A 26,928-nucleotide genomic window follows, 5' to 3' on the forward strand; every position below is an offset into this window, starting at 1 on the left:
CAAAAATTAGCAAATGGAGCCCTCTGATTAAAACAAGACGTTTTGAAAGAACAAGGCTTTGGGCTCTTCTGTGTAACTAAAAATAATTTAAACAAGAAAAAAAGGAGGAGCCCTGGGCTTGGCACTAAGGCATTGAGCCTGGGGATGGGGGCTGCCTCTACTAGCTGGTGGTGCTAACTTGAATAGGATTCCTAACTTCCTGCAACATCCCAGTTTCCTCATCTGAAAAATGAGGAAATGAGGAAAAATGAGGAAATGAGGGTTGTAATGAGGAACGAACCTGCCACATGGTCAGCACTAAGGAAACCTGAACTCGATGTTAAAAAAAAAAGTAGTTATTAAATTGAACATATTTGTCTATATAAAGTTCCCCTGGGACTTCCCGGATGGCACAGTGGTTAAGAATCCGCCTGCCAATGCAGGGGACACGGGTTCGAGCCCTGGTCCCGGGAGATCCCACGTGCCACGGAGCAACTAAGCCTGTGAGCCACAACTACTGAGCCTGCGCTCTAGAGCCCGCGTGCTGCAACTACTGAAGCCCATGTGCCTAGAGCCCGTGCTCTGCAACAAAGAGAAGCCACTGCAATGAGAAGCCCATGCATCACAACGAAGAGCAGCCCCAGCTTGCCACAACTAGAGAAAGCCTGCGCGTAGCAATGAAGACCCAACGCGGCCAAAAGAAAAAAAAAATAGGTCTCCCCTGCACGCAGTGTAAATCTCCTCATGATTTATTGCTGTTTCTTCCATAGTTCCTGGCACACGACTGAGATGCTGGTGATAGACTCAACAGCTACATCTTGTGTGATACCATTTAGATGATATTCTGGAAAGGGTAAAACTACAGGGACAGAAAACAGATCAGTGTTGCTAGGGTGAAGGGCAGGAGTTGCCTACAAAGGGGCACGAGGGAATTTTGGGAGGCTGATGGAATTATTCTATATCTTGATTACTGAAATGCATAGAATGCCTCTATGCCGGCAGAGTGAATTTTACTGTATGTGAATTATATGTCATTATCAACTTACTTAGGACAAAAGTGCCAGCAGAAAGAATGAACAAAGATGCATTATTCCATACTTCTTTCACTCATTCCCCAAGTCTGTTGAGTCAGGCCAGTGGGAATACGGCAGTGAACGTAGCACACAGCAGGGGGGTGGGGACACTGATGTGGCCTGGGGATCAGAGACCTCCTGGGAGGGTGACATTTCAGGGGGACTTCAGGCATGAATAGGAATTAGCCAGCTAAGTTGGGAGGAGTAGCAGTGACAAGGAAGGGAGATAGATTGTTCCAGATACCTGGTGGGTTTCAGTCATCAATAAAATTGAGTGTAGCAAGAATATGAGGCAAAGAGAGGTGGTCCCCAGGGGCTGGGTTGTGCAGGGCCTTTGAGTTGGTTACAGTGCCTGTTTTAATTTTTGGGCAGTCGGGAGCCAGGGCACGTTCATACAATATACCACGTGCTATAAACAGCGGCAAGAGGGTCAGGACTACAGTCACGTGGACCAGCATGAAAGCGTAATGGTGAGCCCACAAAGCAAGGCACAGAACGAAACAGATGACAACACTGGTGCACAAGCCGAAAAGCTGCATGCGCTATGTGCTGTGTGTGGCAGTTAGACCCCCAGTGAGGGTATAAAATCACGTCCAGGAAAGACAAAGTGCACATTCAGGACAGTCGGTAGCTGACTTCTAGGCGGAATGAGACTAGGGAGAGGCTGACATTTTATTTCTTAAAAATACAGGATTGGGCTTCCCTGGTGGTGCAGTGGTTGAGAGTCTGCCTGCCAATGCAAGGGACACGGGTTCGTGCCCCGGTCTGGGAAGATCCCACATGCCGCGGAGCGGCTGGGCCTGTGAGCCATGGCAGCTGAGCCTGTGCGTCCGGAGCCTGTGCTCCGCAATGGGAGAGGCCACAACAGTGAGAGGCCCGCGTACCGCAAAAAAAAACCCCCAAACCCCCCAAAAAACAGGATTGAATAATGACCCATTCAGTTTAGCCCTTTAGTTAGGGCTAAAGTTGGGTGATCGGCATTCGCTGGGTTATTCTGTAATTTCATGTTTGAAATATTATAGGCCTAACGTCAAAGAGTAAGAAAGTAAACAAGTTCACTGTTGCTTCAGTACAGAGAAAGAACTTGCAGACAGCACGGCTGGGGCCAGGAGGTCGTCGGGGACAGCGGATGGAGGCTGAGGAGGGCAGGCAGTGGGGTGGGGAGAAGTATGTAGGTTCAGGTGAGATTTATGAGATCGCGTCAACAGGACTGGGGGCTGAGTGGATGTAGGGAGAGGGCTGAGCAAGAGGGGGTGTGTCCCACGTTGTGGCCTGGGCTACGGGGTGTGTGGGGTGCCGTTCCGAGAGGGGATGCACTGCAGCAGGAGCATCCTGGGGTGAGGGGGAAGACGATGTTAAGAAACCTTACTCTTGGGGCTTCCCTGGTGGCGCAGTGGTTAAGAATCCGCCCGCCAATGCAGGGGACACGGGTTCGATCCCTGGTCCGGGAAGATCCCACGTGCGAGGAGCAACTAGGCCCGTGCGCCACAGCTACTGAGCCCGTGCGCCACAACTACTGAAGCCCGCGCACCTAGAGCCCATGCTCCGCAACAAGAGAAGCCACCGCAATGAATGAGAAGCCCGCGCACCGCAATGAAGAGTAGCCCCCGCTCACTGCAACTAGAGAAAGCCCGCACACGGCAATGAAGACCCAACACAGCCAAAAATAAATAAATAAAATAAATAAATAAACCCTATCCTATGACCTCTTGTAACAGCAGCTAGTGCTCAAGCAAATGTTTCTTGTGCACTCACTGTGCGCCAGGCACTGTGCTGAGGCACGTATCCACGTGCCCAGACCTCAGAAATGTGATGGTGAGGCCCTCAAAGCCAACCCACCTCTAGGATGAGGGAAGGGAACTGAAACACCTTTACAACCTCGCCTGAATGCAGCCGTGTGCTAAGGGCATTTACACACTGGTTCATTCAATCCTCACGATGGTCCTGTGGTGGAAATATAAACCCCGCACTCCAGGCGACGAAACCGAGGCTCCGATGGGCATTGTGACATATCTCCCAGGTCACTTGGGTGGAGCGAGGATCTGACCAGCTCAGGAGTGGAAAGCCCCCAACGGCCAGTCACTGCGGTGTCACAACAGCCTGCCTCTGCCTTCATTCATTCATTCACTCGCCCAAGCAAACTTTTTTAGAGCACCTGCTCTGTGTTGTACACTCTGCTCAGCAGTGGGGATAAGACAAAACTTTTTGTTTTGCTTTATTTTATTTTATTTTTGGCTGTGCCTTGCGGCTTGTGGGATCTTAGTTCCCCGACCAGGAACTGAACCAGGGGCCACGTCCTAAACCACTGGACCACCAGGGAAATCCCCAAGGATAAGAGGAATTCGACAGAGACCTTGCTCTCAAAGAGTCTGCAGCCTGCGGGACTGGGGCAACTAAAAATGCGTGGTTTGCATTAAGAGCCCAACTACACAGACCATCTATCCAATTCTGATGGCAATAGTAAGGTGTTACATTTAAAAAGTGATCTGTGTGGATTAATTTTTTGGGGAAGGCTTCGAATCTTGCAGAAGAGTAGCCCGGTGAGTAAGACACAGATAGCACAGACAGTGACTCAAGGCCCTCTGAAACACACAGAGCTTTCAGGAACTATAAAAGGATTATGAAAAATATTATATTCCAAAAACAGCAGGCAAACAACAGCTGCCTTAAGTTTTCAATAGAAGCCAACTGAAAATCCACACCCGCCATAATTTTCAGAGACAAATCTCTCTGCAGATTACCCAATCCACTGTTTAAATTTCCATACCCAGCCCTCTATCTGCAGTAATAATAACCCAAATTCCATTTAGTGTTCATTTGAGCAGTCAGGATAAAGTCATTTCTTATTATCTCCCCACTGTGTAAAAAACAGCTTGAAGGTAGGAAGTCAGCAAGCATTTTCACCAAAAAGTAATTATTGTAAGTGACATTTTTACTGCTGGCATGCCATAAGGCGAACTGTGCATTCAGAAGGACAAGTTGCTGAAACAAAATGACAGGGTACTCTGTGACATTCTGACAAGAACCCAAACATTATTTAACTGGCGGCTGGTCTGATGCACCGCTTTTCATTATGTCCATAGTTTAGGCTTTGAGCCCGTGCCAAGCCAGGAAATTCCAAGCGCCTCTACAGACTGTCAAGTATGGAAGATGGGAGAGAGAAAGAGAAGTTTGGGGGAGCAGTGGGGTCACGGCCTGGCGCATGGAAACATGACTGAGGGAGGGAGGAAGTCAAAGGGCAGAGGAAGAGGGGTCCCAGGGAGGCAGAGGGCAGAGACGGAGCCCGAGGGGAGACTGGAGCTTCGGCGCTGCGAGTGGCACGGCCATGCAAGGACCTACAGAAGGTTCTGGAGTGCCCGGTGCTGGCGTCCTCGGTCTAGCGGGAGCCCTGGTGGCCTGGAAGGACCCTACCCAGCTTGAGGGGCCTAGACAGTGATGACAGCTTCAGAGGCCACCGCAGGATGACCGCCAGCCCGGGACGCTTCCCAGCCGACTTCAGACGTGGAGATCATGGCGGGGACACAGAACCCAAGCCGAAACACAGGGACGTGCTCACGGCTCACGCGGTTCCTGTCTGAAGAGACCCCCCCCACCTGAGGGTTCATGGCCGCCGGGCCTCTTTAGAAATAACGAGCTTCTCTGCGTCGAAAGTGAACGGCTGCCTAATTTGCCCTGGGTTTTAGTGCCACACGGTGACGTCAGACCCTCTCTCTAACATCTCTGAGCACCAAACCTTTCCTGGGGGGCGGGGGGGGGGGCTCCCTGCCTCCGAGTCTCTGAGCAGATGCTCGTCGCCCGTCAGGACCCCCATCCTATTTCTCCAGCCACATATCTCCGTTAGGCACGGCCAACGTAAAAACGTGGAGTTTTTGATTGGCATTGACATATACATACTGCTATATATAAAGTAGGTAACTACTAAGGACTTGCTGTATAGCACAGAGAACTCTACTCAATACTCTGTAACGGCCTATACGGGAAAAGAATCTAAAAAAGAGTGGCTATATGTATATGTATAACTGATTCAGTTTGCTGTACACCTGAAACTAACACAACGTTGTAATTCAACTACACTCCAATAAAAATCCAAAAAACCCCATAAAACATGGAGCATTTTGGGCTTCCCTGTTGGCGCAGTGGTTGAGAGTCCACCTGCCGATGCAGGGGACACGGGTTCGTGCCCCGGTCCGGGAAGATCCCACATGCCGCGGAGTGGCTGGGCCCGTGAGCCATGGCCGCTGAGCCTGCGCGTCCGGAGCCTGTGCTCCGCAACGGGAGAGGCCACAACAGTGAGAGGCCCGTGTACCGCAAAACAAACAAACAAAAAACAAACAAAAAGAAACATGGAGCATTTTGCTTTTGCGTATGCGTGGTCTTTGGACTGATTAGCAGAGGCTTGAAAGAAAATATGTGGAGACGTTCATAGACGTCTCAGAGACACGCAGGACCTTTCACACCCTTCCCGCCACGCCACTGCACGCTTGTTACCGAGAAAGGAACAGAAATAACCTAACAACACACTAAGGCATGTTGGAGCGTGTGAAGTGGCCCCACTACAGAACAGCCTGCTTTCCAAGGGCCTGCGCCTGACGCCGGTGGTGGGGTAACGGGGGGCCTCGGGCCCCATCCCCAAGGGCCCGGGCGGGTCTCCCCCTAGCCTGGGGAAAGCCTGATCCCAAAGAGGCGGCATCACACACTGGCGCCCACCCCTCCCACGGCCAGGCCCTGCCTGCCCTCCTCGCTGGCCCCGGGCTGGCAATAGTCTTTGGCCCTCAGCCAGCCTGGGCATTGCCTTAAGTCACTGAAAATCCCAGCAAACCTACCACATCACTCACTCTTTGTTTCAATAGTAAAAAGGAGACAGTAGGTGCTGGTGTATGTGTGTGAACATTTTAAGAAGTTTGCCTAAGGAACACTTACAGTGACTTAAAAGCCACAACAGTTTACTTATTAACAACAAAAACCTGTTTAATAAAAGCAAGGTTTCTATTTAACTTGTGCCAGCTTACATCCCCGAGCTGACTTCCAAGCCACTTGAAGAGAGGGCCTGTGCCCTTCATTCACTAAGGGAAACTTCTAAGTGCCAGGCGGGGTGCTAGGAGGTGGGGCACGGTGACCCAGGCAGACATCACTAAGCAGCTGGCTATCACAAAGACCTTGGGACGAGGACTAGGAGGGGGACGTCCAGGGGGTGGTGGCAGCTCACAGCACTGTGACACTGAAGCTGAGGCTGGGGAGGAGGGAACAAGAAAGACAGAGGTGGCGGGGTGGCGGGGGCAGGGTCACACACTGAGAAGGTGGGACTTTAACCCCAGGGAAGGGGCTGAAGGAGGGGAGGGCCCTAGCCCGACATGCGAACTGGAGGGACGGTTCTGGAGGTTTAGGAAACAGAAACTGTGTGAGTGTGAGCGTGCGTGTGAGTGTGTGTGCGTGTGAGTGTGTGTGCGTGAGAGAGAGCGGGGGCAGGTGTAAGAGGGAGGGGGGATCGAGGTGAGCTGCCCGGGCCCTGGCTCAGGTGACCATGGGGATGGCGGTGCTTTCACAGTTCCGGGGAGAAAAGGCTGAGCTCCATTTTGGTTGCGTTTCACCGAAGGGGACGACGAACCCGTGGCGGGAGGTCGGCGCTCAAGGAAGGGAGGAGGCGGGAGGGCCGTCCTTGGCAGGTCGCCTCTGTCCTGGCATAGCACGGGGTGCAGGGGGTGAGGCTGTGATTCGCACGTCTACAGGGCCCCTCCCATCAGGCACCGCCTGTGCCACCTGCGCTTCCCTCACTCTTGGGATGCTTTCTCACCCTCCTCTTTTCTCTCTGAACCGAACCAGGAAAGCACATGGCGGGGAAAGATCTTAGCACCTGGGGAAGCTGCCCAGGTGACGTGGTCCTGAGCCCAGGAGCGCTCACCCGGGGGTGGGTGCTGCCGGGCATTCGGGATTGTAAACTTGCTGCCCCTCAGGCTTCCATGATTTTTCTTGTGTATCTTTTACAGGCTCTCAAGGAAATACGCATGTCCAAAGCAGAGTTTGGGAATGTTAAAAATTAAAAACCTTCCTTAAGTTACAATTCAACTTTGGTAGTGAACTCCCAGGCTGGCGAGGCTGCGGGGACCACACTGGTGACACCGTTGGGCCGGCCTCAGGAGCACAGTGCTCCCCCTGTTCCTAGCTTTTCTACAGATCCATACTGATTTAGAAATAATGCTTTCAAATTACCTTCAATAACCTTATTACCGAACCAGCTGTGTGTATGAACACTTATCAATGCGTCCCTGTGCATTAAGAGAAAATGTATGTCATACAAACAGTCTAAATATATATTACTGAGATGAGTAAAAACAAACTCTCTAGTTAAATTGCTCTGCTGTAATCAAAGATTAAGCACTGTGTGTGCGTGTGCGCGCGCCCATGTGCATGTGTTTTCTTCCTCCAGGGTTCCTTTCTGGCTTTGGGCAGACCTGCCCATCCTTCACCGGTAGTGATTCTCTCTGGCAGGCAGCTCATACTGCCATTCTGACGGTGGCATTCATTTTCCTAGATTTCTAAGGCTTGGAGGAGTTAAGAGGCGGTTTTGAATAGTGTTTTCCTTCTGAGCCTTTTAGGCCTGCAGCTCAGAAACATTCCTTCCCTCCAGGCACCTGGTGGACAGCAGGCTTGCAAGTGCCCATCTGCGCAGAGGCTCCAGTATTTGCCCCAAGAGCAGCCTGTCCCCTCTCAATAACCCTGCCAGGCAGCCTGGCATGCAGGTGATGTCTGGCCTGTGATGGAATGTTCCTTAGAGAATCCTTCGCTGATTGAATGAATAGCTGGTGTTGTGGGCTGCTTCCCGGCTTCCCAACAACACGCAGGTTGAGTGCACTGATCTGGCCCTACACGGGCCCCAGGCCGTGCTGAGCAGAACCAAGGGACATTTTCGTTGTATGTGATGGTATTAGAAAAACCTATTAAGGGGACTTCCCCGGTGGCGCAGTGGTTAAGAATCCGCCTGCCAATGCGGGGGACAGGGGTTTGAGCCCTGGTCTGGGAAGACCCCACATGCCACAGAGCAACTAAGCCCGTGCGCCGTGACTACTGAGCCTGCGCTTTAGAGCCCGCTCGCCACAACTACTGAAGCCCGCGCACCTAGAGCCCGTGCTCCGCACCAAGAGAAGCCACCGCAATGAGAAGCCCGCGCACCGCGATGAAGAGTAGCCCCCGCTCGCCGCAACTAGAGAAAGCCCGCGCACAGCAACGAAGACCCAACACAGCCAAAACCAAATAAATAAAATAAATTTATAAAAAAAAAAAAGAAAGAAAAGCTATTAAGGTACATTATTTTACACATCCTCATAATCTCTCCATACTGCTTTACTTAATTTGTGATGAAATTGTTGAGAAAGGGTACTTAATGTACGACAGTCAGTAAAAGTAATTTATCATCTTCCCGCTCCAGTGCTCACGTTATCAGCGAACTCATTTTCTGCATTCATCATGCAATCAGCCTATTATTTGCATATTAATCAGGCAGTGGACCATGAAAGAACTGCATCCCAGCCAAATGCTGCGCTATCTCAGGAGAAACACTCAGTAATTATCATACATCAGTGTTAGGATGTGGTAATTGATTATAACATCTTTCTGCTGCCCCTGGGGAGCCCCTCTGCTCACCCAGCTCCAGGCACTCTGGACAGATTGCTCTTTTCCTCCCCAAATCAAAGTCACCACTGCTGTTCTCTCCAAGTGCTATTTCTGTGGGGTATTGATCCTCCTCTTCCAATCTCATGAGGTATTTAAACTGCGTGGAACAAACTGACTGTAACTCAGAGACGAGAGGGTCTAGCCGGGAGGAAGGCACGTCTCTCTGGACTCAGCCTCTTGGCTTCAGAGGTGATGCTCCAGCTTCCGAGAAAGTTTCCTTGTCGAGAGAAATGCGGCAACTTCAGTCCCTCCTCATTGCAAAGTTGGTACAAAGGCAGTTTGGCTGCTTTATTTAGGTGCCAAATGACAGACTAATTTTGGCCCTCTTGTAAAGGACAAACCCAACATCTGCCAATTCAGACTCGGGCTATATTTAGGAATCCAGTTCCAAAGGGAGGAACAAAACACAAAATCAAGATGAAGCCGGTGACGGAAGCCGCCTGGCTTGCTTCGTTCTCTCTGGGACCCCCTTTCTCACTCCTGAGTATGACCCTGGCCCAGGGACCAGTCAGCAGGGGACTGGGCCCCAGGTCCTAGGCTGGCTGAGGGCCACTAGCAGGGAGAGGGCATGAAGCTGAAGGGCGGGGCTGTCCTTGCACGGGAAAGAACCCTGGGCCACTGTGCATATCTTCCTTGGATCTAGCCTGGAAGGGGTTTCAAAGCAGCATGGACCCGCATCACAGGCCAGATGGGTCATACACTTTCTGCTGCAAAACTTCATAAACCGGGCTCTGACTATGCCACTGATTCGTTGCTGGGTTCCCTTCCCTTCTGCCCAGCTCCCAGCCTGAACACAAGGGCATGCCTCTCGGGGTAACTGAGGCATCTGATTTTCTGTTAAGTGTTCATCTTGGATCTGATTTTATTTTATTACTATTATTTTTTAATAAATTTATTTATAAATCATTTCCACTTTAATCCACTTGGGGATCAAAGGTATTAGAGCTGCGCTTGGCACATAAAAGGTGCAAATATATGAGTTTCTTCATTGTACTCTTACCGCCTTTTAAAAATTACCTGAGGATTTTTAAGCATTTAAGCTTCTTCATCCTTCCCTGGAAGCAAACCATTGAAAACTGAAGTCCTCATTTGCACCTGTGACCTACTTTTGCCTCTTGTACTGAATGCCCAATGTACTGCAAATTCCCTTCTCCAAAGAAAGTCTAAGGGGAAGAGAAAGGAGACGTGTCCAGAGGCCCGTGACAAAGGCCTGCCGGGGCCTTCTCCTAACGGGCAGTTAGGGCGTGCCAGCACCGAGGGTCCAGGCCAAGCAACCAAGAGAAGCTGAGCGGGATGGTGCTGCCGCTCACCTGTGCCCACAGTCACCCCTGTAACCAGACGAGATGGCCTGGCTCTGCACTAGTTTGCCCCAAATGGCCTGAGCGATGACCTGTAGTCTTACTCTTGAAGCTCAAGATATTGGGTGAACTTCATGGAATGGCAGGTGGACAGACAATTTTCAAAGATGGACAGCATTTCAGGGAAGCCAGGAATCTGGAGAGCTGCATGCAGGTCATCCTGCAACTGACCCTTTGTGCCGGCTGCCACCCAGCCAGGCTCTCACTTGACAGTCTCCGCCCAAGGAGTGAGTGCTGGACCCGTTTCCTGCTTTAAAGCCAGGAGCCTGACATTTCATGTGTGCACGTACATTGTTCTATAGCTATCTGTGTGTGCACGAAATGACATAATGGCAGTGGTTTCAAGGGCAGCAGTAGGAAAGCAAACACTCAACTAGCACTTCCTCTGTGCGAGCCACTGCTCTGGAGGCTTTTATATGCGAACTCATTTAAAACTCCTGAAGGTCTAGGAGATAGGTACTTTATTTTTCCTATTTTAAAGAAGAAACTGAGACACAGAGAGGTCGAGTCACTTGCCCAAGGCCACACAGGTGCTCAGTGGCCGAGATGAGACGAGCCCTCTGCAGTCGGCTCTGAGCCACCGCGCCCTGCTGCTGCTCACACGTGCTCAAGGCTGCTCGCTGCAGGATTGTTTCTTAGGTTCTGCTGTTAAAAATCAATCTAGGGGGGCTTCCCTGGTGGCGCAGTGGTTGAGAGTCCGCCTGCCAATGCAGGGGACAGGGGTTCGTGCCCCGGTCTGGGAAGATCCCACATGCTGCGGAGCGGCTGGGCCCGTGAGCCATGGCCGCTGAGCCTGCGCGTCCGGAGCCTGTGCTCCGCAACGGGAGAGGCCACAACAGTGAGAGGCCCGCGTACCGCAAAAAAAAAAAAAAAAAAAAAAAAATCAATCTAAATATCTCTCACTAGTGATTGGTTAAATAAAGTATGGTATGTCCAGATACAGGAATTCCCTACAGCAGTGAACAGAGGAGGAAATTCTTTATGTCCCAGCCTAGGGCAGTCTCTACAGACTACTGCCAGGTGAGAAAAGCAAAGCACACCTTGAGCACTGCGTGCTCCCTTCTGGGTGCAACAAACATCTAGATGCAGAGACTCTCTGAAGGAAATGAACAGGAGGGCCTTGGGGGAGAGCACCTGGGGGCCTGGGGATGAGGGAGGAGGGCGACTTATTTTTGAAAAAGGGTGTAAGCTCTTTTAAATCCTGCATTTTGTAGCCATGATGCACTTTACTTATTCAAAAAAAAAAAAAAAAAACCCAAAAACCCACAAACCATAACTAAAAATAAAAGTCTCTTGCTCTGGTTTACTCTGATTCTCTCGTCGTTTTTTGGAGAGACCCAGTGACAAATCCCACTCAAGGAACATAGACCCTTGCTTGGGGGCTGATTTGTGAGAAGCAGCCTTTCCCAGTGATCGTGGTGACAGCATTTGCTGCTTTGAGACGAAAACATCGAGTGGGCTGGCTGACTCAGTGGCTGCTGCTCCAGGGATGCCTGTGCGGGGCCTGCAGGTGCAGTGTGCTCTAGGGGAGGGCAGGCCGGGCCGGCTCGGCTCCACCACCACCCTCACCGGCTCCCGTCCACCCCCCATGGCATCCCAGGAGTGGAAGGGCCTCTCCGTGCTCCCTCTGCCATCCTGGTTAATGTTGCAGCGAGGTAGTTTCAGGGTCGTGCTCAGGCGCCACAAGGAATCCCACAAATGCCCAGAACCGCTAGGAGAGCTGCAAAGGCAGCGCAGGCACGGAGGTAACGCAGGGCGGCGCAGCTTCCGGGGAGCTCATGAGAAGCCGTCCTCCCTCCCTACAGCCTTGCCCTCCCGCCCTGCCCTCCGAGGCCACTCTTGGGTGCGCTGAGCCTCAGCCTGCCTCTCCACGCTCTGGAAGACCACTTCCTCTCAATAAAGAGCCGCCCACGGGGCAGCAGGCTGGGCATCCTGGGGCCCAGTGCCGCCACGGGGGCAGGTGACGGAGGTCACCTCAAAGGAGCCAAGGAGCCCCCCTTCTGTCCTGATCTCCATACTTCTTTTCTTATCATACGAGCCTTAAGGCGGCAACAGGAACCCTATTCTACATAAAGAAAAGACAAAATTCCTCCGTAATTCACTTTCCTCCTGTTATTTTAAAAGAAAAACAGAAGGCCTCTAAAGTCAGGGCTTCTACTATTTTCGCTTTTTTTCAAAGGTTCCGCACATGTCCCGTCCTCAGCCATCAATGAACGTTTGCACCCGCAGAGCTCTCCACCTGGAATGTTCTCCGCCCTGACCCCTTCGCCCTTCACGGCCCAGCCACCTCCTGGGGCGCCCTCAGCACCACGGGCCTCCCCACCGGCCTGAGCCCACATGTACCAGATGACAGACAAACGGTAAGGTAGGTTGCTTCTGATTCCAGAAACCTGACTTTTCTGATCTTAGGATAGACAATTCCTTTATCGTGGCACTCTTGGTAACACTGAAATGCCGTCAAGCAGGGCACAACCAAGAAAGAGAGAAATGAATGGGCACTTAGTTCTACCAGCCGCCAAGTTCACGGCCGGTGAGCCGGGGGCAGAGGCTGAGCCCCAGGACTAATGATGCGCAGAGCGGCCACCTGCTCAGGAGGGGTCACTTCCTAGCTCACATGTGGCTTTCCAGAATTCTCTTTTGTTTTTGAGCTGTTGCCTACGGCCATGTATAAATTGGTTATGTATATACAAATCTTTTCAGCTATTCAAAATGAGGGTTAGAAGAGTTCTTTTCAGAGAGCACCAATAGTTACTTTCACTGATGTATTTCCATGAAAGAGAAGGAAAAAAAAGAAAGGAAAAAAAAATCAACTCAGTTCTAGTCTAGGGCACTGGACAAAGAGTTTTGCCTGCTTTACATGGTGCCATGGAATTCTCTGGGGGTTTGACTAGCCCTTCCTCTTCTTATTAATGTGCTGTCCAAATGCCCCACCCTGACTTAGTCACCAAAACTGAGGAACTGATTGCTTATTCAAGGAAACTGAGTTTAAAGCACTAAAACCGTGGACGTGTTCTCCTGGTCATTTCATGGGCACCGAGCAAGAGCCATTATGCGTATTAAAAAGGAAGGTCGGCCTGTCCCTAACCGGGAGCTGTGGCCCTGGGACTGTCCGGCTGCTTAAGGCCACGTGCAGCATACAGCTCCGTGGTGCTCATGTCAGGGAAGGGGCACACGTGGGACCACCCACGTTAGAGAGGGACGCAGCTGCTATCTTCTCAAGAGGGAACTGGTGGTCGGCTGAGTGAGAACAGTGACGAGGAGCCATGGAATCCTCCAAGGCCGGAGAAGATTCTGGAACCCGCAGTTCCTGCCTGACACGCTGGGAAAAAGCTGGGTATTTTATCATTAATCCGAGGAGACTGGGCCATCCTTTCGTCGGTACGGCTTGCAATAATCCATCTGGGCGTGGAAGCTTGTGAGCTACAGTAACGAAGTGCTCCCAGAGTAAAAAGTTACCAAGCTGAGCGCATGGGCGACTCCTGTCAGTTCTCCATACGGTGATGAGTGACTGAGTCGCATTTAGAAAAATCTGTTCCTTCCCCTTTCTTTCTCCCCGCTTTGGAGTTGTCTCATGTCTCCTTTCCCTTGGGGCAAAAAGATTAATCACACCAAGGAACCATGAATATGAAATGAGCTTTAAGGAATGAAAAAGAAAAAACAATCCAATTGTAGATCATATCTAACTAGGTACCTATGTACTACCTATACGGATACACACATGTACACCTTCATTACATCTCAAGGTTTTCTTCTTTAAAAACAAAACACCCTCCTAACTGATAAGCAACGACCACAGGCCACACTCAGAGAAAACAAGCCTTGCTTGGTCCCTCCTTTCTCCTTCTCTGAGCGCTTCCTTTGCTTCTCCTGAGCACTATTATTGCTACGCAGGGCGAGGGTAGCTGATGCGATAGCTGGGATGGGAGACAAACAAACGGGAGACTCGGAGAACCAATCCCAAAGGAATACCTGCACCTCTGTCTTGCCATATTAGATTAACGACAACCCAAGACACTGGGGACTTTCAAAGAAGCCCACAGAAACATGTGTATAGAGGGACTTCCCTGGTGGCACAGTGGTTAAGAATCCGCCTGCCAATGCAGAGGACACGGGTTCGAGCCCTGGTCCGGGAAGATCGCACATGCTGCGGAGCAAGTAAGCCCGTGTGCCTAGAGCCCGCGCTCCGCAACAAGAGAAGCCACCGCAATGAGAAGCCCTCGCACCACAACAAAGAGCTCGCCGCAAGTAGAGAAAGCCCGTGCGCAGCAACGAAGACCCAACGCAGCCAAAAATAAATAAATTTATATGTAAAAAAATGTGAAACTAGACTACCAGGAAATATAGGAATAGGTAACTGATCTGAAGTTCTGTCCTTTAAAAACTGTTTTTGTTTTTTTTAAGTTACTCATATGATTGGATGGAACCCTCCGTTCTCCTCACCAAGGCCTCAATAGCGCAGGTCACTGGCTGAAAGTGGCATCAACTCTCCTCAGTGTCCAAGGCCATCACCCCAAGTCTCGAATCATCAAAGGAACATTCAGAAATGGTTACAACCAGCAGGAGGAAAAAGTGATGATACACTGGAAACTTCAGTTTCTCTCTCCTTTATCATAAACCTGATTGGCAAGTTTGACACAGAAATCATTAAGGAAAATGGAGATGCTGAGGGCAACAGGGCTGGGCAGAAAGAGGCAGACAGGAATTCTTAGGAGGAAAACAGAGTCCCGTGTCAGCAGTTTGCTGTTCAGTTGAGTGAGGCCCTCCACCCCCGGGGCACCTCATTGCCATGGTAACTAAGCACAGAGCCCTGCATTAGACCCACAAGATCTCTGCTCAGACTGAGGCTGTGGACAGAAGGCGGGTCTTCCAAAGTCCTTCCACACTTCAGAGGCTGAACCGATGGCCGGGCCAGTTCGGCAGCCTGGATTCTCAGACACTGAGTGTTTCTCACCAATATTTAGGAACAGACCAACCCAGGGTCAGAATTACCTTCCTGCAGCCATCTGCTGCCACCACGGTGAGCTGCCTTGGGCAGAGGCCTCATGGAGCCACCACCAAGGACAGAGCATCTTTCTGGGTCTGGGGGCCTCTTGGAAGGATTCCGTGGTAGCCACAGCGAGAGCAGGGAATCAGAATCCTAGAAATCCTAGGCCAGAGGCGTTACTCCCTGCCTTTTGGGGAGCAATGCTGAATGCTTCCTCCGAGACACTGTTTTTTTTTTTTTTTGGCCACACTGCGCGGCATGCGGGATCCTAGTTCCCGGCCCGCGCCCCCTGCGTTGGAAGCGCGGAGTCTTAACCACTGGACCGCCAGGGAAGTCCAGACACTGATTTTTTTAGGCTGTCAAAGATCCTGGCGTCTCCAATAGTCATTCATCCCACTGATTTACCAACACTCATCATTATAAGAGAATTCTGTTTTTCAAATCTAAATTCCACATACCGAAAGGCACGGCTACTTTAAGTTTTAGAAACACTCCTGAAAGGATAACACTGATAGTAAAGAAATTTCAAACAAGGAAAACTACCACCCACAATCTTGCCACTATATGATCATCTGTCTTTTCATTCTGACAAGCACTTTCTAGTCTTTCCCGATCCAGAGAAACATTTTCGCTTAGCTACCATCATGACTTAAAAAAAAAAATTCTATTTTCCTAGAATGTAAGAAATAAGTTTTCCACCTTTCTCCACAATCACCATAATTATTATTTCTACTGATGGCTTCCCAACTGCTGACTCACAACAGGCACGTCGAGTGAGAGGTCTGCCATCCACCTCCCGTCTTGCAGAGATGACACAGAGAGGCCTGCCTGGGCCTCTTCACAGAAAGCAGGGGAAAGTTCTACAGTGCTCACTTGTACCCAGGGGCTCACTGCCTCCTGCCTCCCTACCTCCTTCAATCTGCAGGCTCCCCAAGAGTTTAAATCTCCTTATTTTATAAAGTAATTTGATCTCTTACAAATATCACTTACTTCCCTCTGAGGAGCCCTGTGAGTTGTTCCCAGGTTGGAAACATGGCTGTCATAGGAATGTTGCAGCACGGCAGCGAGTGCTTGCTAAATAAAAAGTAAAAAGCCATTCTTTAAGGATTTGTTCCGACACAGGGAAGGTTTTGGCATCCATCAAAACCAACCTGGGACTGCAGGCGATTTCTTATTGTATTTAGGAACAAGGGGTTTTGATCTAAAAACCGTTAGTCACATTCTGCCAAGTTGGGTCCTGACTCTGATGGGGCAGCAGATACTCGGAGAGTTAACAGGGGGCCAGCTTTCCATTAGAGCAAGAGGCAAGGAGAATTTTCCATGCAAACGTCCACAAAACTCTAGCACAAACAACCGCGTCCATTATTTTCTCTAATGTGTTTTGAATGGGCGCCAGTGCTGTGTAAGTTCTCCAGTACTTGCTAAGGAAATTGGCCAACGCAGAAAGGCAGCGAGAAGGAAGTACACCTGATCCTTCTTAGAGGGCCAGCCACTCCATTTAGAGGTCCAGCCAAGAAAACCAAGAGCTTGGGTTAGATACAGCCTTCCACCCCTCAAGATGGAACACCCAAAACACAAGAAAATGTCAGCCGGGAACTTAGCTGCACCCAGCACACTCTGGCTGCATCTGTGTGCGGGTTTGGAGTTTCGAAGCCGTGGCGGCCGCTGCCGCCCAGCTGTTCCCCTCACGACACGTGTTTTCCCTCGTAAAACTTCCAGCAGGCTGGCGGGCTCCACGCTCCTCACTTAGCTTTGTTTGTGTTTTCAATGAATCAATGGGATATGGAGACTAATCAACATGTTTAGAAAAATAAAGAAAGAAAAAAAGAGGAACAGCTCATGATGCTGGCTGTTCCTGAGAGCCGGGTGGGAAAAGTCTGGCACAAGCGGGCACACAGGAAGGACAAGGAGGGGGTCCAGGAATCAGGGATGTGGGCCAGCCCGGGCTGCCGTGTCCAGGAGTCCGCGTGGCGGAGATGTGACCTCAAAGACCAGGCCTCGGGGCTCTCAGATGCCACCCGGAAGCAGCCCCAGCTCCTGGGCCCGGGCTCCAGGCCCTCCACCACCTGCTCCCAGGCTGGACCCCAAGCTCAGTCCCACTCTCCTGAGTGTCATGCCCTGAACTGCAATGCCCGTTCCTTGTCCCCTGTCCCCTCCTATGAGACTGGAAGCCCCCTGAGCACAGAATCCGTCTCTGACTCGCACCCCAGCCTCCAGCCCCGAACACAGGGCCTCACACCTAGGAGCCGACGGACTGATGAAAGAGCGCGGTGAGGAACAAGAAAACGCTGGAGGAACCTGCACTTGGCCGTCGACTCTCTCCTTCTCCATTAGAAACCACGACCTCGACGAATCCAGTTTGCCTAGAGGGTACCATGTTTTCAGCTCACCGGATCCAGAACGAGGGATCCTTCAAGTCTCCCCGGTACAGACCAGAGGAAAGCACAAAAGGCAGGGAAATGTTTCATTCAAAACACCAGACATGGCTAGTTACCTGAGCTCACGCAGCCCTGCTGCAGGGGGTCCTGGAGTGACGTCATGGAGTGCAGGACTAAATGAGAGAAATGGGTACAGTTAAATGAGGAAACAAACTTGGGGGGTTACAGCTTCCTAATACCTGGAGCACAGCAGAGGGGGCACAGCAATAAGGGCCCCAAAGGCCCAAGGGAGGGTACCCACTCCTTACGGGGAGGGCCAGAACGGGGCGGGGGTTGGGTGTCCATGCTGACAGGCAAAGCGCTGCCGGTAGAAAGCTGGGCCACTGGCTGGAGAGCAAGCGGAAGCTGTCACCCATGAGATCTTTCATTCTGTTCCTTTGGCTGATTTCCTTTCCTGATTCCCTGATTTAGCTACTTGACTTTTACCTATATTTATGTATAAACAGCATTTTCCTAATTGGTAACTCATTTTCTGCTGCTTATAAAATTAGCTAGGCACAATCTTCTCTCTCCTAAAAACTGAGTCAGTCCCATGGCAACAGGTGGTGGAGGAAGGGGGGCGGTTCTCAGGCAGCAGCTGACAGCGTGGCTGGTGGTCTCCCGGCACAGGCTCCCCTCCCCCACCGCCTGCAGCAGCCCAGGGCGGGGCTGCCCTTACCTGGCCCTTGCTGCTGTCCTTGGACAGGCAGGACGCCCTGGCCCAGCTCGCCGTTCAGCCAGAGCTGCATCCGGATGAAGGGTTCGCGGCCTTTTTGGGTCAGCTTGCTCCATGGCTTCGGCCGGGACAGCATGTCGCTGACACTGCCCTGGGACAGGCCTAGCACCTGGAATGGTGACCAAAGACACACAGCATCAGCACCCCGGATTTGGTGTGAGGCCCCAGAATGTGTTAGTGATACACGCATGGCCGTGTGGAGGCGTGGTTGGGATGGATGGCACACGGGGGGCACTCCTGGGGCCGAGCACAGAACCATCCCCTGGGGGTGGGTGGCAACAGCCTGGGGTGGGGGATAAGCTTTTCAAGGTCACCAGTGGGCTGATGCCCTGGCACGGGGAGCCATAGTCATAGTCCCAGCTTTCAGCTCCCAGGGAGAGGAGGGTGGGCAAACGGAGGGGAGGGCCTCCCCCCAGGGTCTCGATCCTGCCAAGCCTGCAGGGTTGTCGTCCTGACAACCTGGGGAGGAAGCACTGAAACCACGTTGCTCTTTGCCTGGTGGCGCCAGCAAAGGCCGAGGTGCTGGGGGCCAAGGACCCCTTTAGAGCAGGAGCAACGGATGCTGGCGGGACGCGGGCGCCCGTCTCCTTTGCTGGAGCCGGGCCAGCCTGGCATTTAGAAAGGTCTGCTCTCTCTGATCACATCCTGCTCGATGGTAGGGGCCCAGAGGTGAGCTGGTGGCAACTGAGGAGCCAGCCTGGGAGTGAAGCTCACTGCAGACGATCGACAAGTTGCACGTACATACCCGACTTTGTTACGCTCACATATGGCCATACATATGTATGGGCACAAACACCCCCCACAGGACACAGATGCAGCCCAGAGATATTTAGGGGCTGCATCCGATCACTCTTTGAAAAGTTCTCAAGTTCCAGAATAAACTGCACTCATGGGCCAAACAAGTTCAATGCTATTAAGTCTCTGCTAAATTTAAGGCATGAGCACAAATGTCTATTTAAATGTTCTCAAATGATATTTTTACAACGCTGAACTAGAAATTTCAAGGGACTTTAAATTCTCATCCTCATTTCTATTCACCCCATCACCTTTTGTAAAGTCGGGACAAAGAGCTCACAACCGTATTTCAAGGATTCATAGCACAGTACATTGCAAACACTGAACTCAAGGCAGGACCTGGTAAGGCGGGCAGGAGGTTGCGGGGCAGGCTGCTGCTGACCCAGCCACGTGGCCCTTGGGGAAGCTGTCTTTTTTTTTTTTTTTTTTTGCTGCATTGGGTCTTCGTTGCTGCACGAGGGCTTTCTCTAGTTGCGGTGAGCGGGGGCTACTCTTCGTTGCGGTGTGCTGGCTTCTCATTGCGGCGGCTTCTCTTGTTGTGGAGTGTGGGCGGGCTCTAGGCGCGGAGGCTTCAGTAGTTGTGTCTCGTGGGCCCTAGAGCGCAGGTTCAGCAGTTGTGGCACACGGGCTTAGCTGCCCCGCGGCATGTGGGATCTTCCCGGACCAGGGCTCGAACCTGCGTCCCCTGCACTGGCAGGCGGAATCTCAACCACTGCGCCACCAGGGAAGTCCTGGGGAGGCTGTCTTTTAGGGGACTGGAGCGCTTCTCATTATGCTCAGCAATTCATTGTTTAATCTAAGACTATCCCGGGGTATTATGTTTATCTTATATTTTGCAGGCCTGGTAAATCCCCATTATCCAGAATCTCAGTGACCAGGAAGTGCCAAGAACAGAAGGGGTCTGGTAGCTCATCCACAAACCATGGCCTTTCATGAGCCAGGGAAGGCCGATGTGGAAACAAGGGTCTTCGGGGCCAGTCCTGGGCACAGCCTGGGGTCTGTGCAGCTCTGCCCGTGCCACCTCTAGCTGTGCATCCCTGAGCAGGTTGCTTCACCCCTAAGGCGCCCCAAGCACGTTCTGAATTATGAGAGAGGTACAACTATGCTTTACATTGCTGTTTCTATCGAGTGCCTTCTGGTTCTCTGCATGTTGGTCGTCTCTCTCTGTGATCACATCAGATCCTTTCGGCCAAAACAGCCTGCAGAGGCGCCTCTGGGCTCCACTTGGCTGGGGGGACAGAACTCGATTCAGTCACCTGCTAGCTTGGGGCACACAGTTAACTTCCCTGAGCCTCGGTTTCCTCATCTGTCAAATGGCGACTTTGCCACCCCCTCACAGTGTGACAAGAGATCTAAAGGACCGCAGAGGGTGAGAGGGCCTCACCCAGAACCTGGCCCCCAACGGGGATGCTGCAAATGGAGCGTTCACTGGCCAGCCTCCCCGGAAGTTTGGGAGTGGACGAGCCACGATGCTCTTTGGTTAACTAAGCGGGCGACGGCCACATCCTCCAGACAGATACGCAGTCCTAAGCAGTGAAGGGAAATGGGAAGACCCAGGCTCCCAAATCGAGTCCCTTACCTTCTCCCCGAAGATCCTCTGACAGATGCCGTTCTTGGCCAGCTTCTCCTTCACCTGCCGGGTGAGCTCGATGGTGTCCACCTCCTGGTACATGTAGATCTCGTACTGCTCGGGGGTCAGCGGAGGGACCGAGGGCTTGGTGGGCTTCGACAGGGGCACGATGGGGGAGGAGGGCAGAGGGCTGTTCTGGGGTGTCTCGCTGCGGCTGGCTCCGGTGAGGCTCAGCTCTGAGCTCTGGGAGTACGGCGACTCGGCGCTGGGCCAGTCCTTCCAGTACTCTGATGAGGAGGGGCCCTGGAGCTGGCTGCGCTCGGCCCGCGTCTGCCCACCACTGCCGCCGCCGCCTTTTTCTTTCCCGCCGCTGGCTTCTTCAGCCTTGGGGTCTTCGTGGGGAGCGCTGCTCTTCCTCTCGGGCTGGACGGCGCTCCACCAGTGGTCTTTCCACACGCCGCTGCGGCCCAGCTCGCTCTTCACGTGTCTGAGGACCCCCTGTGCGGAGTCGGCCACCCCCGGGAGGTCTGGCCCGGGCACGTCCTGCGACTCCTTCTTCAGGGCTGGGGGGTTGGGCAGAGCGGGGGCGCTGGAGTCGGGAGCCGAGGGGGGCTTCTTCAGGGAGACGGCTAATGGAGAGTAACCGGGTACTGACGACATGGGCGAGGGAGGCATTAGCCTGGGCGTCAGGATGGCGGTGTCCGTCTGGGACAGCGGCGCTGGCTTTAAGGCGGGGTCGAGGGCGGCCTGCTGGGCCTCCATCTCGCGGCGGGCCTGCTGCAGGATGGAGCGGATGGCGTCGTCCGAGTTCCCACTGCTGGACACCGAGGAAGGCTGGGCTGGCTCTGCTGCGGAGCAAACACAGAGGTGAGACGGTGGCGGCACCGCCCTGTGCTTTTTCACTCCACTTCATCCTGACCCGACCTGCCACCGCATGCAGGTTACTGGGGAGAACCTCACGGCTCTGTTTTTCCAACGTTTCCCCCGTCGTGAAACGTTCACGCACCCTGTCCGAGCAGTGACAGAGGGGCCAACGCGCCTGCTGTATGACCACACGGCCTCCGCGACACACCAGCCGAAGGGGTAAGTTATGATCACGAGTGTGATGGGGGGCGGGGCAGGGGGGGTACGTGTGCAAATGCTCTGTGACTCTCTTTCTGGGATGACTTTAAACTTAACGTTCTCATGTGCTATATCCCAAAATTCCAGTGGTTTTGTTAGCTCAGATCCCCTTCCAGGTGGGTGACTACGGTGCGGCCACCAAGGGGAAGGGGGAGGGCCAGTGGTGGGGGGCAGTGGGCAGGCCCTAGCTCAGGAACCCAGGGGAGTGACCAGGTGGTGGCAGGTGCTAAGCGGTCACAGCTGCCTGCAGCCAGGCCTGGTGGGGCCTCACGGCCACGTCTGTGGTAGAAGGACTCCACGGAGCAGGGCTTCGTGGGCACAGGGCAGGGGTGTGTCTGTGTTGAACCCCGGGTTGAGCACTCAGGTCTCCTCTCCGCCGGAAGGTCTGAGCTGAATCTACAGCCTGGCGCGCCTCTCAATCAAAGCTCAGCCGCAGAAAAGCTGAAATGTGGGTGTTCTCTTATACAAGGCAGCTCCCAGGGAGCTCTGAGGGCCAATTCCTGAAGCCGGCTGACTGCAGAGGTGGGGACATCCACCCTTTAACACTTCCTGCTCCCCCCTGGCAACGTCTGTTCCATAAAGCAGCTGTGGTCAAGTATATACCCAAGTAGCAAAAGCCTGTGTTGCATTTAAAAAAGGGAATCTGGGGGCTTCCCTGGTGGCGCAGTAGTTGAGAGTCCGCCTGCCGATGCAGGGGACGCGGGTTCGTGCCCCGGTCCGGGAAGATCCTACATGCCGCGGAGCGGCTGGGCCCGTGAGCCATGGCCGCTGAGCCTGCGCGTCCGGAGCCTGTGCTCCGCAATGGGAGTGGCCACAACAGTAAGAGGCCCGCGTACCGCAAAAAAAAAAAGGGAATCTGATACAAACTACTTGCTAATTTAAGTCACGGAGATTCTAGGCCAGGGGTACATTCTTGAGTCAATGCTAGGGAATGACCTAGAATGGTAACTATTAGCAAAATAGACATCACACAGACCTGCTCCCCTCTTTGCTTGCCTAAAGGCTTGAAAACATACATTCTATTTTTTTTTAACAAAGTTAATTACTGCTGACCAGAACGCTCATGACAATTCTTTCAACTAAGTGTGGAAGACAGTGGTCGAAGACTTGGACTCCGTACCGGTTTTCTGTACTTGCAGCTCCCTTTTGGCTTGTTCCAGGATGGACTTGATTGCTTCATCGGACCCAGTCTCTGAGGCTCGGATCCGGGTGGTGATGTTACCTGCAGGGAGAAGCCACACCAATGACATCAAACCCACACCTGGAACAAAACTTAGGGCTGCACAAAGACGTCATTCTGATAAATAGCTGCCGAGTTGAGGCCGGTGATGACACAGAGGCAGGCGTGGCCTCCCGTTTACCTGTACCTGCTGTGCTTGCAACTTCACAGCAGGTACCACAGCCCCGGGGCAGGAAGGGCTTCCTACTGACTCCACCTGGCGTCAAACAGTATTCGGCCAGTGGAACAAGCTCTCACATTATCCAAGCTGGACTTCACCCCTGGGGTGGGACCAGGGAGAGCGTATCATTTAATCCCGTATAAGAAGAAGATGAAGGATTAAAAGGCAACGCTTTTTCTGTGAGTCATTTAAAAACAACTCCAACAGCTGCTTTGGCTTGGGACTACGTTCAAGGCTTTGTACGTGTCCTTGAGGCCAGTATCCCAGAGTGGAAAAATGGGCAGAGAGGGCAAGGGGTGGAGGCTGATTCTCTCGCTATCCTTTGCTCGTACAAGGTGAAGAGGCTGAAGGCTTAAGTTAAAATTTTCGGGTCTCTTATCACATACTATCTTTTTAAAATTTATGAACAAGGAGAGAAGCCTGCGGACATGCCTAAAGGACAAGAATTCCATCTTTCGGTCACATGGTGATGCTCTGCCGAGCAGCCACGTGCACAGATGCACTGAAGCTACTACGGCCCGGGGGCTGGCCCCGGTTCTTCCCGGAAGCCGTCCACGTGTTTGAATTGGTCACTACCTCACTAAGTGTGAACCGCCACATTAAACCATTTAAAAACAAGCAAACCACCGGGACAAAACCCCATCAAGAGCGCCATGGGGGCTGGCGAGCAGGTTCCACTTGGGATCTGTCCCCTCTGTCATGCCCTCGACACATTTCAGAGTTCAGGGAAGGTACAAGGAAGCAGCAGTATCTCATCTGACTCAGTCACCTGATTCTTCTCAGAGCAACAAATGTTACTCTTTCACCTGCTTCTGAGAAAATGGGGGAAAGGCGTAATTTGAATCTAAGAAGGGGGCAGGTTTTGGGGGATTCGCATTTTGGGGCTCATCTTAGTGGTGCCGCCCCCTCCTGCGCTCGGTAGAGCGCGGGCAGCTCAGGGGGAAGGGGCCGTGCGTACTTGAACCCGTGCTTTGTTTTATACTTACTAGCTCTGTTTTTCCATCAGGTTCCAGGCCAGAATCACACTGTACAGTTTTAACCCAAATACACAGCTAAGGACATGCTGCTTCCTAGGTTACTAACTGCAAAGAAAAACACCTGCCTGCGACATACCTTCAGACCCATTTCTTCGTTTCGGTACTTCCTGAAATAGTCTGTTCAGGCTCTGGCCTGGATTCTCTGTTGAAAAACAAGTGTGGTAAGAACAAAACAATCAGGGGGATGGTGGTTTTGACGATATGGGCTGCGTGATATGAAATCTGAGCCGCCTGTCACTACAGAGAGGGCTCAGGGCTGCCTGTGCCACTTGGGAGTCACTAGAAACTTTGGAGAGGCCCTTCCCTGGCTGACCAGCTCACAGAGGCCACGGCTCTGCCACCAAAGGGGATTAGATGGACCTAGGTGGCGGCCTGCGGCACCAGCACCACGGGGGTCAAACGGAGGGAGCAGGGCCGCCAAGCGGATCGCCCACCAGCCCCGGAACAAAGCTCGCATTAATCATCCAAAGACCGTCAATTTTGGTTAACATCGCCGTGAAAGCCTCGGTGCCCTTTGTGCAAATGGACGCTGTTTGAAGCGTCTCCCTTCTCTGAGTCTAAATCTCAAGTGCGTCTGAGAAGAGTCCCTTTCTCTATCACTGCTGACTTAGCAGAAGGATCCCCTGTCGTTCAAGAGGGAAGGAGTTCTTGCAGTTAGGGATGAGACGGACTTTTTATCTTTTTATGGGCGGGGTGGTAGGAAGCGTGTTTTAATACAACTTTCATGTATTTTACTCAAGGCAGGCATGTTTCGCCGGTAATGCTAAACAGATCACTAGCGGGACGTAAACACGGGGAGTTGTGACCGTGGGCCTCGCTGCCACTGGTGCGGAGGGAGGAGGGGGGCGCACGTGGTCGGCTTGCCCTCTGCGTGGATCCAGCGTTACGTGAGGACCGCCCCCGGCCAATGCTGCTGCTCTAGGGCCGGGTGGTACCCACGGGCCCCTCCCCATGTGAGGCCAGCACCTAAGGCCGGAAGGATCGCTGGACACGAAACGCATCAGAGCGTCGAGCGTGAGGGAATTCCCTCCGACTCAGTATGTGGTATTGAAATAGCGAGTTTACTACGCGTGAGGTGCTGAGCGATTTTCAGAGGCCAGACCCCTCCCCGCCACAAGTCTAACAGCCTAAGCTCGTGCCCCTCGGCCCTGAGCTCCGGCAACGGCAGGACTGAGAGCTGTACCTGATGTGATGCACAAAAAATGTCTCATCTCACACACACACACACACCCCTCTCCATGACGGGCTCACACATGGGCACCGAGCCGTGAGTCTCTCACCTCTTTGTCTGCCTTGGATGCTGCGAAGAGCCAGGATGTTCTGTTCATCCGAGAGGAACTGCTTCATCTTGTGAAATGGCTCCTTGCCGCGAACCGTCAGTTTATTCCACGGCTTGGGCCGGGCCAGGATCTCGCTTACGGACCCTTGAGACAGTCCCAAGACATAGTGTCCGAAAATGCGCTGTCCGATATTGTGCTTGATCAGCTGCTCTTTCACCTGCCGGGCGATTTCTGCAGTGTCTATCTCCTCGCCCTCGGAGATGCTCCCAGCACTTTCTGACTGGCTGGGAGACGGGGCCATGCCATTTACATCTGGGCTTTGTTGTAATGGACTTTGGGAAGATATGGAGTTTGTGCTGTATGGACCTGTTGAAAAAATCATGCTTGTGCTTCCTGCTTCCTGCATGGCCTTGGAGTAGAAGGACTGCATTAGCTGTCGTTGGAGGAGAGAGTTTAGTGCAAATTTTCCCGTAGAAGCCAGGGGCAGGCTGGGGCTTGCCAGGGATGAGCTGAAAAAGTCTTGCGTTAACCCCGCTGGTGAGAACTGGTGTGTACCATTAGTATTGGAAGCCTGCTCCCCCGTGTTGCGGGGCAACTGAGAAGGAGGGGAGGCCGGCAAAGGTCCAGGACGCCGACTCTCAGGCTGGTCTTTCCCTTTTCTCCTGGCTGACCCTACAAGGAAGGGCAAACATAATGCATTATGGGGGATTCAAAAGGGAAAAAAAACCAAGACCAAGATGCAAAGTTTGCCCCGCAAAAGGGAAAAAAAAAAAGTGCAGGTTTTTTTTTTTAACAAGGGCCAATGAGGTGTGTTGGTTTGTTTTTCAATTGAATTTTTAAATTAGCCAAACGAGGCCCCCCGAAACAAGCAACATGCATTTCATGTTTGCACCTTTCTTGTACGTTGCAGCCTGGAGAGTTCCCCTTGACATAGACTCAAACTCCTAACGTGACAAGGAGTCGGTACCACACACAGTAAAGAGTCGGCAGGTCGCGGGCCTCTCATCGGGCCTCTAGCATTTGAGCTATAACCAGAAGGGCCCCACCTGAGGAGCAGCAAACACTGACATTTTGGGACCAACGGATTCTCACACAACTTGCTCTGAGGCGAATGCACCGCACCGAGTCCACTCGATCGAAGGCACGCACATTTTAAGAATGAAATATCATCGGAGCCCGAGACACTCTTAAACGCTTTACCAGCTGTCAAAACCCGAAGCAGTCAGTGACGCCACCACTTTGGGACGAGCAAAGAAAGGCTAAGGATGGGGGAGGCGTTCCCAAGGAAAACCTGACAAAGGAAGAAAAGCTCCACTGAGCCGGGAAGGGCAGGGCCTGGCCCTGGAAGCAGCCCCGGAAACACCACGGGAGAGGCCGCACAACCAAGAAGAGACCAGAAAAGCCACCGTCCGCGAGCGAGCGCCCCTCGTGGGCTCTCCCGCAGCATGGCCCTGCCTGCGCTCTGCAGACGCCCTGCGGCCTCGAGCCTCGCCTGGACCGTCTCGGAGC

At 52.6% G+C, this 26,928-nt stretch overlaps 1 protein-coding gene across 17 annotated transcripts in view; it reads right to left on the bottom strand.

Annotated features, from left to right (window-relative positions):
* CUX1 (cut like homeobox 1) overlaps positions 1 to 26,928 on the bottom strand; it is a 387,498-nt gene that overhangs the window by 43,285 nt on the left and 317,285 nt on the right. For 4 of the 17 annotated variants that reach the window (XM_079720360.1, XM_079720359.1, XM_079720358.1 and 1 more), the window contains exons 15-20: positions 25,420 to 26,091; positions 24,216 to 24,281; positions 22,823 to 22,924; positions 20,590 to 21,428; positions 18,159 to 18,324; positions 17,557 to 17,613 (exon numbers count right to left, since the gene is read on the bottom strand). The exons of 9 other annotated variants lie outside the window; for them this stretch is intronic. In XM_079720360.1, the coding sequence (XP_079576486.1) occupies positions 17,557 to 17,613; positions 18,159 to 18,324; positions 20,590 to 21,428; positions 22,823 to 22,924; positions 24,216 to 24,281; positions 25,420 to 26,091 (1,902 nt within the window). The remainder of the gene's footprint in view (positions 1 to 17,556; positions 17,614 to 18,158; positions 18,325 to 20,589; positions 21,429 to 22,822; positions 22,925 to 24,215; positions 24,282 to 25,419; positions 26,092 to 26,928) is intronic. 4 more of the 17 variants (XM_079720363.1, XM_079720362.1, XM_079720364.1 and 1 more) reach the window with 3 other exon arrangements.

Source organism: Hyperoodon ampullatus, assembly GCF_949752795.1.
Source record: "Hyperoodon ampullatus genome assembly, chromosome: 14".
NCBI lineage: Eukaryota > Metazoa > Chordata > Mammalia > Artiodactyla > Ziphiidae > Hyperoodon > Hyperoodon ampullatus.